The sequence below is a fragment of the Lonchura striata genome, chromosome 3, assembly GCF_050655825.1.
Source record: "Lonchura striata isolate lonStrDom1 chromosome 3, ASM5065582v1, whole genome shotgun sequence".
Lineage (NCBI taxonomy): Eukaryota > Metazoa > Chordata > Aves > Passeriformes > Estrildidae > Lonchura > Lonchura striata.
The window spans coordinates 445,497-455,376 of record NC_140705.1 but is presented as its reverse complement, the minus strand read 5'-3'; the positions used below and the strand labels follow the sequence as shown (position 1 = coordinate 455,376).

Genomic DNA, 9,880 nt, shown 5'->3' with positions numbered 1-9,880 from the left:
CACATACAGGCTGCCCAGAGAGGTGGTGAGTGTCCCCATGTTGCAGTAAAACAGTTGGGATCCAGTTTCTTCATGCAGAAAAAGCCCATTCTTTATTTACAAAGCTTATATACATAGGAAATATTAGAAGGTACTGTGTTAGACTTAATATATAATACAATAGACTGTTATTTAGTTTACTGGTTGGTAAATGACTAGGGTCTATATTTGTTAAATCTCTCTATTTTTGGTTAGTTCACATATTTTGTTTTTTGATTTTTATGGGACAGATTTCTTGTTTATTACAGGTGCAATCAGTTTTCTTACTAGAATAGTTTGTTGTGCTAACTGCTTTAATTCTTACGCTTTTTTACATGGGAAGTTATAAGATAACTGCTAGCTTAGCTAGACTAGTAGGGTCTAAACTATATTTTATAAGGTCTTTTTTAAATACTATCTTTACTTATATGCAACATCCCATCCTTGGAAGCATTCAAGATCAGGTTAAATGGGGATCTGAGCAACCTGATCTAGTAGAAGACCATCTTGCTCATGGCAGGACCTTGGCCTGGTTGACATTTAAAGTTGACATTTAAACCTTCCAACCCAAAGCGTTCCATGATTCCATGTGTGGAAAAGTCTTCTTTGAGGTTTACCTCCTTACCAAGCACTTAAATCAGAGTAAGTCTGTCTCCCATTTACATCCTTCCTCTGCATATGAGCCCTCCACTTTCCTGTAGTCCTTACTGCTGCACGGGCTGGTCTCTGGTTCCTGTGAGATGAAGGAGTGACCCACAAAAAGGGCACCATGGGTGCCACCTGTCCTGGCCACCACCACCTGGCACCACGAGTGCCACCTGTCCTGGCCCAGGCAGCTTTGCCTGCCAGGGCACTGCCTGAGCTGTAGCCAAGGGCAGGTGAGGGACCAGCCCATGCTGCAGGGGCACAGAGGGCCAAGAGCCTCCTTGGCCATGGGGAAGAACTGGAAAGAAAGCTGACAACAGTGGCTGTGATTTTCCCCACCTTTAATTTGGGTCTGCCTCCCCAGGAATCACTGGGACCATGTGTCTGGTTCTGGTCATTCTATGGTCCAGTGCAGGCTGTGTCTGTGTAACTACCTGGCTTTTGTCACCTTCTTCCGAAGAAAAACAGAGGCTTGCTTCTGAAATGCAACTGCACTTTTTGAAAACAGAAGCCTCTGATTTAGAAGACCTTTGAGCATAACAGATGGGTTTTTGGACCCAATACAGCATGCATAAAAGAGGACACTGTGCTAATTAATGTCTCAGCAGAGCTGTCTAATATAGCCACCACCCCTCCAATCTCACTCTCATTCCACTATATTTTAATGAGAAGATTGACCTACTTAATTTTGAAGGCAGCTGGCTTTCAGAGCCAAGCAACACATGAAGAAATAATGTCATGCTTATCAGTCCCACAGCATCCCAGGATGACATTAACCCTCCATGAGCCAGGAAGGTCACCGAGCAAGCACCTAGAACCAGACTGCTCCAGAAGCTGGTCCCAGGCCATGGCTCTGCTCCCAAATACCTGCAGTGGCACAGGGAAACATCTGATTTATAGGTAATGTCACTGCAAGAAAAGTGAAGCAGTAGAAGAGCTGGCCTGGCACAGGTGTGGTGTCCTTACCAACAGAGAAATGACAAACTAATGGGATGTACCCCAACCTGACAGCGATAGAGCTAAGTGCATGACTGCAATGATTTCATTCTCACACACCACACTCAGCACAAGACTGTTCCATACAGGCAGGACTGACAAACTGCACTGGATATCTCTGTGTGAAGTGCACCCAGTGTGACCGTTTCCTCTCAACAGAACAGCTCTATTTTTTTGCAACATTATTAAATGGCATTATTAAAAGAGCTTAAACCTTGAAGCTACTGCATTGCATAACTTGCAGGGAAGGATGGTAAGTGATCTCATGAAAATTACTGAATTATTATTGACATTTAACAAATCTTGGAACAATGGGGAAATCCTTGAGGATTAAGGAAAACCAATGTGGTTTCACAGAGAAGTTTTCTGTAAATATTATTCTTTAATTAACTGCAAGTCTGTTTTGGTAAAAGTAGCTGTTGACACCATCAATTTCTCTAAGGCCTTGTTCTTGGCCCCACATGTTATACAAGCCTCAGTGGAATACATTAAATGCTTGATATTAAATAATTGTAAATAAGGATTTGTCCTAGAGAGTCCCATACTCTGCAGCTATTTGACATCTTTATCAAGAATGTTAATGAAATTATATAACAATTGCAAAGAGAATCTGTATATTAAAACTGAGCTTTCTGGAAAATTTACTGTACAAAACATAGTTATTAAGGTCCCTGCTAGAGTAGTCCTGTGAAATACACCACAATATTTCAGAATGTGTTCATCATGTGCTGTCTGGCCTTAAACCCTGTCAAGTTTCTAGAAGCAAAATAAATGAGTCCTCAGAGGCATTTGAAGAACACCTGAAAAATGTACTTAAGAGGGTGAAAGTGAATATTAACAGTGTAGTGAGGGAGTTGAGGACAAAAAGAAGTAGGTTAGAGCAGAGCAAGGTCATAATTTTCCCTTACATAAACTAGACTGTTACAGAATGCTGCAGCTGGTTCCTGGTTCATCCCCTCTGGACTTAAAAAAGTGAAAAATGCACCAACTGATATATTACATGTCAGCAAAGAACAATGCACAACAGGAAAAAAAAAAAAAGAAAAAACCTGTTTTGACTGAGACTAGCAAGCCTCTTTAGCTCATACAGCAAATGATGTATGGTGTTAATTATGACTACAAATATGCAGGAAGAAATTTCTGATACCCTAAAGCTATTTCAGTTACCAGGACTCAGCAGTATGGGATAGAGAGGCTGAAATAAAACAAGTTCTGATGAGAAGACACAGCAGTTTTAGTACGATGAACCATTGCAACAAGTATTGAGTGACTAGCTGGTCTCTTTTGTCACTTCTGATTCTTCAAAACTGGAACTCTTCCTAAACATATACTTGCTTGAGTAGAATTGGTTAACAGCAAGGACCAGTTTGCTGGGGCAGTAGGCAGCGTTCCTCCAGGGCCTGTTGCCCACCCAAGCTGCTTGGTGCAATTGATTTGCTGGAGGAGATGGATGTCATCCAGAAAAAACTGGGGAATCCATGGATGGAGAGCAGCCTGGGGGACAAGGTCCTGGGATAACAAAATTAGGATAACACAACCTGGCCACATGCACAGGCAGCCCAGAAACCACCAGTGTCCAGTGGGGCTGCCTCTCCAGCAGTGTACACAGCAGACGAGGGAGGTGATTCTGCCTCTCTGCTGAATCCCCTGCCCCCAGAGCAGAGCAGCACGGATGCTTTGGCCCCACTGCAGCAGGATGCAGGTGCTCCAGGATGTGAGAACCCCGGCTTTGCTCTGGGGTCTCATATGGTGGTGAAATTCCTCCTCCAACCCGTGCTTCCATAGAAAAACTCTGCAGGCTTTAGCTGTTCGGTCTCAAGGCAGTTTATTGCTAGTTATCTGACAAGGCAGTTTATTGCTAGTTATGTTCTTGGACTGCAGCTGTTTGATCAGCGGCCTGGGTAGAGGCACACACACACACTGACATCCTCTCTATCTGCTGTCTTCTTCGTCTCCCTCCCCGCCCAGGGCTGTTGCTATCTTTTATAAGATATATTACGTATAACATGTTTACAATTATTCCCCAATACCTACTACCTACGTTGCCAAGTGCTTTTCTACTCTAAACCAATCTGTGAGTGCCAACATCACCAAGAACATGGAGGTAAGGAAAAAGAAGGAGGAAGAACAGGATCAGCCCACTTTCCTCCATCTTAGAACTTCTGACCCCCCTGTACATGTGTTAAAATCCCCCTGTACAATACTAAAAAAATTTCCCCTCTACTTTGTAACTACTTTTACTATACTATCTAACCTTTTGTGATTGCTTGTTCCACCTCCAAAGTTGGCAATTCATTCCATGGCTCAAACTCAAAATCACAGCTGTTTTTCAGCTGTCTGCCAGGGTCTAGAATGACTCTGACCAAGGCCTGGAACCTCTAAAAATGACAGAGAGACATTTTGAGTTCCCACACCAGGACAGATCTCTCTCCTCACAAGCAGTGCACTGGCAGCAGTGTCACCACCTCATACCAGCTTGAACCAATCCCACAAACAATCTGCTGTTGTGCTGACTGTGATGGATCGTTGGAGAATGTTTTTTTCCATGTGCCATGTTATGTGGAGGAGTATGTTACTGAAGTGACTACAAAACCCAAGTGGTCACAAAGTATTCACATCTAGAGAGCAGGTCTAGTTAGTAACTCATAAATGACAGGAAACAGGACTCTAGACTTAAAACCATTGTGAAAAACCTTCTTTAATTCCTGGGTTTATTGTACTGAGTGGAAACGCAATGAACGTTTGCTCCAAGTACAACAATTGTGGAGTTCTGAAGAGAAACCACGAAGACAGCTGAACAGCACCGAAGCATGCAGGGCAACCCTGCAGGACAGCCCTGTGCAGTCTAGGGTGTGCTGAGGGAGGAGGCATGGCACCAAGAACACCACACAGCAAACAGACAAGGAACCACATTCTCGCACTGGTGACATTTAATTTTGTTGTCTTCTGATCTTGCCCATCTCACTGCAGACTCTACACACCCTGCACAGTCCACACATCTGCTTTCAGCACCTGCAAACGCAGCAGCACCTGGTTCCAAAGGCAGTTCTGGAGACCACCAAGGCCCTACAATATTCCCCACTGTAAGGAACAATGTGATAATGCCGGTACTAACACACATGTACAAACCTGCCTTTCCCCACACGTTGCAATGGCTTTCCTTGGAATTTCAGCATCAGCAACTTTGTCAGACTGCAAATTTTGCAATTTTCTGGTATGGTGGGTCTTTGGATAACAAATTCTGGAGAACTCATTCTTTGAAAAATAGGACTGCCTGTGCTGCTGTTTCCTGCTACCTTCTGTGACATCTGCTGCATTCAGACACTGAACAGGTTGCCCAGGGACACTGTGGATGCCCCAACTCTGGCACTGTTCAAAGCCAGGCTGGATAAGAGCTTGAGCAATGTGGTCTAGTGGGACGTATCCCTGCTCGTGGCAGCAGGGGGTGAATCTAAATGAATCTTTAAGGTCCATTCCAATCCCTTAACATTCTATGATTTAGAGACAGGAAGATATTATTCCTTATGATCCAGAGACAATGCCAACACACGACTTAAAATAGTGACCCCTCTTCTTTTAACCTTTTCTACACAGAGAAGACACTTTTAATACACCTCATTTGCAGAGAGAGATGATACTGAAAATAAACAGGTTATGCAAGACAATGAAGGGGGTATCTGCGGAGCAGGGGGGAAAGACACTGTGGGAGCACTGGCATGACAAAAGAACCACATGCTGGCAAGGCAGCTTTGTGGAACCCGGTCCCAGCACTAGCAGGCTGCTCACATAGGGATGCACTGTCTTGCAGTATGTCTCCCAGGTGAGCATGGAAGGATGTGGGCTTCAAAGGGCATACAAAGGCCTCTCAGTACATTAGTTACCAGGGTCTCTAAAAGGCTGGTGAATCTCCAAGGGGCTGGAGAGCATTCAGTTGTTGCAGCACTGGAAGACTTTCTACACATGTTTAATGCCCAGCATTACAGGAGACAGATGCCAGGGGAACAGTGGGTTCCTGACAAGGGTGATAATGAACTTCCTTCCCTTCCAAGTCTGGTGCTGAGCCTAAACACCGGGGTATGAAATAGAGCATTGTGCAACAGGATACAGCAAACACGGAGAAGATCTCTTTTGTGGCAGCCTTGCTGACAACAGACAGAAGAGTGACAGAGCAATCCAGAGTCTTTGCATTCTGCACAGCACTGTTCTCATGTTTAGTTTGGGATGCATTCTGTGCAAGAAAGGACTTCCCCCTTGAAGAGACGTAAACATTGTGCTAGTCAGTCCCTTTTGAGAAGAACTGTAAAAAAGAACCCTGATCTCACACATCAGGGAAGATGACAAAACAGACACTTGCTGTACTGGAAACCACTAAACAAGCAACTAGTATGACCAAACTGAGACTGCAACCAGAGCAGGAATCACACTGGGTACACTGTGAGTGCCACTGTCCAAAGGAACTCCATTGGCAGAAGCAACCTCTGCACCACAGCTTTGGTCTGAATTCTCACAACTGACCAGATGCAGAAGTTTCAGTATCAAAGTCACCTGCAGAACTGAGTCACAGTCCCAAAGACATTCAGTTGTTTATATCAGTGCTGTGAGTTATGAGCCTGACAGAAGTGGGGCTTGTAATTGAAAAGCTTTAGGATTACTCCTTCTCATCTTCTACAGATTTACTTTGGCCTCGCTTGCAGCTGGTTTTTGGAGCTTCAGCTCTCTGTGCAACTTGGGGTGCCCCTTCCTCACTGCTCGCACTCTCGTTGTCCACTCGTTGTGGACAACCTCTCTTACTTCTCGTTTTTCCAGCTCCAACAGTGGGGAGCTTCTTGGCAGTCAGGGTGCCAGCTCTCTTCTTTTTGCCCCTGGTCAAAGGACGTTTCTTCCGTTGCTTCTTCTGCTCTTCCCTTTGGCGAATTTTCATTAGCTTCTCAAAGCTTTTGGTGGTCGTTGTATTCACATCAAACCAGTCCTGCAGGTTTAGAAGGCAACAGGTTGGTATTTATCATGGTGGAAATACCAAATAAAGCCTATCGGGGCTTACAATATAGCTTCCTTGTGGGACAAGGTTTCCCTGAAAGGTAAGATATGGAAAGGCAACTGCCTAACAACGCTCTGTTCTTTGATGTGTCTCCTTAGGTGTCATTCTGTCTCAGAGGATTCAGATTTGATTTGACAGTTGCCTAGTTAAAGGCACAGGAATTGCTGCAGAGCTGAACAGAGCAGCAGCAGCAGCTTGGGGCAAGGCATGTGACATGACACAACATTTGCTCCCCAGACTAACACAGAAGACCAGCTAAGTTTAATGACCCTGTTCCCAACAGTGAGCAAGGAAAAAGTAAAACATGGCACACATCCAGCATTTTCTTCTTAAGACACTCTCCCCACCTCCAACATCCTGGGGTTTGAGGTTCCACTCTGCCTACCTTACCTCAGCATGCACAGAGTTGATGTGATACTTGACCCCACTCTCTGAAATGAACTCCTTCTCACACAGGAGACACTTGTATTTACCAGCCACAAAGTCTCCCTGGCATCAAAACAAACAAACAAACAAACAAACAAAATTCCATCAAGAGTTGCTGGACCAGGAGGCTGATAAACCTATCTATTTCATTTAAATTCTTGCTCAGATAGAACCCAGCAATAAAAACTAGAAGCTCTCATCCATAGCAGACAGCTTTAGCTACAGCAGCACTGACATGAATGAACAGTTGTGCCCATGAAGCACAGGACTGCTCTCTGAGATGGCATAAGGACTCCAGCTCTTGTAGCTCTGAACCTACAGGTAGAACTGCTGTGTCATTAAAAGGAATGCCAGTAAGGTACTTTCTCCTCTCTCAAGTATTGTTTACAATGGCAACATCCTTAGCACACAGGGGACCACCCAAACTGGGAGCTGGAATAAGGTGATCTTTAAGAGCCCCTCCAACACAAACCATGCCGTGAATCCACAAACTTGTGAGGATATCAGATCAGCAGGTGGCAGGACAAGAGCTTGAACAAAGTATTATCAGAGGGACAAGGACAGTGGAGCTATTAAGAGGAAGGCTACGAACCAAGGTACATGTGCCAAGGTGAGACTTGAGTCCTGAGACACTGCCATACACAGACTCACAACCCTGAAACAGTAAAAAAAAACCAACATAAACAATGTGCTACCAGGAAATCGCTTCTTCCTGGACAATAAAGCATTATTATGTCTGGAGGCCAATCCCAAAAGTGCAAAAGAGATGTAGAGGGAGGCAGATACTAATCCTCCACAGCCAGAAAGCTTCTGGTAAAAAGACCATTAGAAAAGTAAGCTTAGTATTTATATTTCCAGTTTCTGAGCACACTTGGACATAAAAGAGACTCCTGCAACAGTTATTCTCATGCTCTATCAACAGCCTGACTAGCATGACAGCTTTCTTTCTGCCTGAAGTGCAACAGAGAAAATTTTCAAGCAGAGCACACAGGGCAGGTACAAGACACTTCTCCCTCCTGCGTTGCTCATGTCTAGTGGCACAGAGCAGGAGCACAGCATCCAACACCCCTGATCTCAGCTAAAGAGCAGCTTTAGAGGCCTGGCCCATGGGGAGCTTCAGGCATCAGTCCTGGGGTACCACACTGAGCTCAGCCCTCAGCCCAGGTCCCAGAACAGGAGGCAGGAGCAAGACATGCTGCTGGGTCACTGGCTGGTGACACAGGACAGCTGCCCTCTGCAGAAAGCTCCACAGACAACATGGGGCTGCAATTCTGATCTTGAAAATGATACTAGCCAGAATACTGGGGAGAGTGCTGGGGGTGGGGTAGGGGAGGGCTGGGGAAAGGCACCATCTATACACCAAACCCAGAGGGCAGCTGCCACTGATCCTTGGCTCTCTGACAGCATGCATCACACGGAGATGTCCACTACCACCTCCACCAGTGGGGCCGTTTGTTCCCACTGGATCTGACTGGTGATTGTTGTAAGGCATTGTGAGAAACTAAGCTTTCTAGTGCCTAAAGGCGTCCAAGAGAACCAGAGAGGGGCTTTGGACAAGGACCTGGAAAGATAGGACAAGGAGCAATAGCTTCCCACTGCCACAGGGCAGGACTAGATGGGATACTGGGAAGGAATCCTTCCCTGTCAGGGGGCTGAGGCCCTGGCAGAGATTGCCCAGAGAAGCTGTGGGTGCCCCACATCTGGAAATGCTCAAGGCCAGGTTGAAAAGGGCTTAAAGCTGGTCTAGTGCAATGAAGAAAACTTAAGTGCTGTGCCAGACAAAGTCTCTTTGTTCTGGTATTTCCAACTCTACTCCTTCCTTCTATAATTAGATTTAGATAGAAAGGCAGAGGCCTGTCATTTTTCCATTATTCAAACCTCCGAATGGACCAACTGCCCACCTGGATAAGAAAACTGTATCAGCCTGCCACCAAGTTACTGGCTCTCAAGTGTTCACACACATTCCCAAAAGGATCATCCCCAGGGCACTTTGAAGCAAAGACAAAAGGAGCAGCCCCAGTCATCCCCAAGACAAAACAGGGCCTTGATTACACTAAACAACCATATTGAGATGGAGCAAGTCTTGTCTCCCACAGAGAGACCAACTGCAGTTTCAGGATTGTGGGAAGCTGTTGGTTCATACAGACCTGAAATCTAACCCCTCTGGGGCTTCAGAAACAGTTAAGGATTACCTGATTTGGGCAGTGGACTCTTCGGTACATTTTTATCTCCGTTTTCCATTTGCACAGCACATCTTGACTAAATGTAGGCAGTCCAGGACGAGTGTATTTCAGCTGAGACAAAGATAGAATAGAGAGCTGGAAGTAATGCTGGCTATGCAGAATTTCCTCCTCTAGGCTGAGACAGAAGTGCTAACTCTTCTCCTACTCTAACAGGCAAACTCCCAATAATCAACGTTCTCTTGTCTCACCAACTCTCTAGAAACATAACTGAATCACAGTATCAGAATCTGAAACCTCCCATTGCCTTGACTACAATGATTCCTCTAAATGTCCTTACCCCACTGAAATCCATCGTTTTCCCTTGGTTTTTGCTCACAGCCTAACGAACGCTACTGGAAACTCTGAAGTCTAAAGAACTGTGAAATACCACAGCACATATCAGAGACTGGAAGGATTGCTGGGGCCTTACAACTCAGCAGAAGTGATCTTGATTCTATCACCTGTGAGCAGCACCATGCCCATAACTGGACATGTTCCTTGTGCCCACTGGGAATTCCAGCAATAGGACTCACCA

The 9,880-nt window shown here is 45.3% G+C and overlaps 1 protein-coding gene across 2 annotated transcripts in view; it reads right to left on the bottom strand.

The window, feature by feature from the left end:
- Positions 1–4,337: 4,337 nt before the first annotated feature.
- ZNF512 (zinc finger protein 512) overlaps positions 4,338–9,880 on the bottom strand; it is an 18,375-nt gene continuing 12,832 nt past the window's right edge. The window contains exons 11-14 of one of the 2 annotated variants that reach the window (XM_021545156.4): positions 9,316–9,417; positions 7,716–7,778; positions 7,088–7,186; positions 4,338–6,628 (exon numbers count right to left, since the gene is read on the bottom strand). In XM_021545156.4, coding sequence (XP_021400831.1) covers positions 6,308–6,628; positions 7,088–7,186; positions 7,716–7,778; positions 9,316–9,417 — 585 coding nt within the window. In that variant the 3' untranslated portion in view covers positions 4,338–6,307. The remainder of the gene's footprint in view (positions 6,629–7,087; positions 7,187–7,715; positions 7,779–9,315; positions 9,418–9,880) is intronic. The other variant, XM_021545158.4, reaches the window with a different exon arrangement.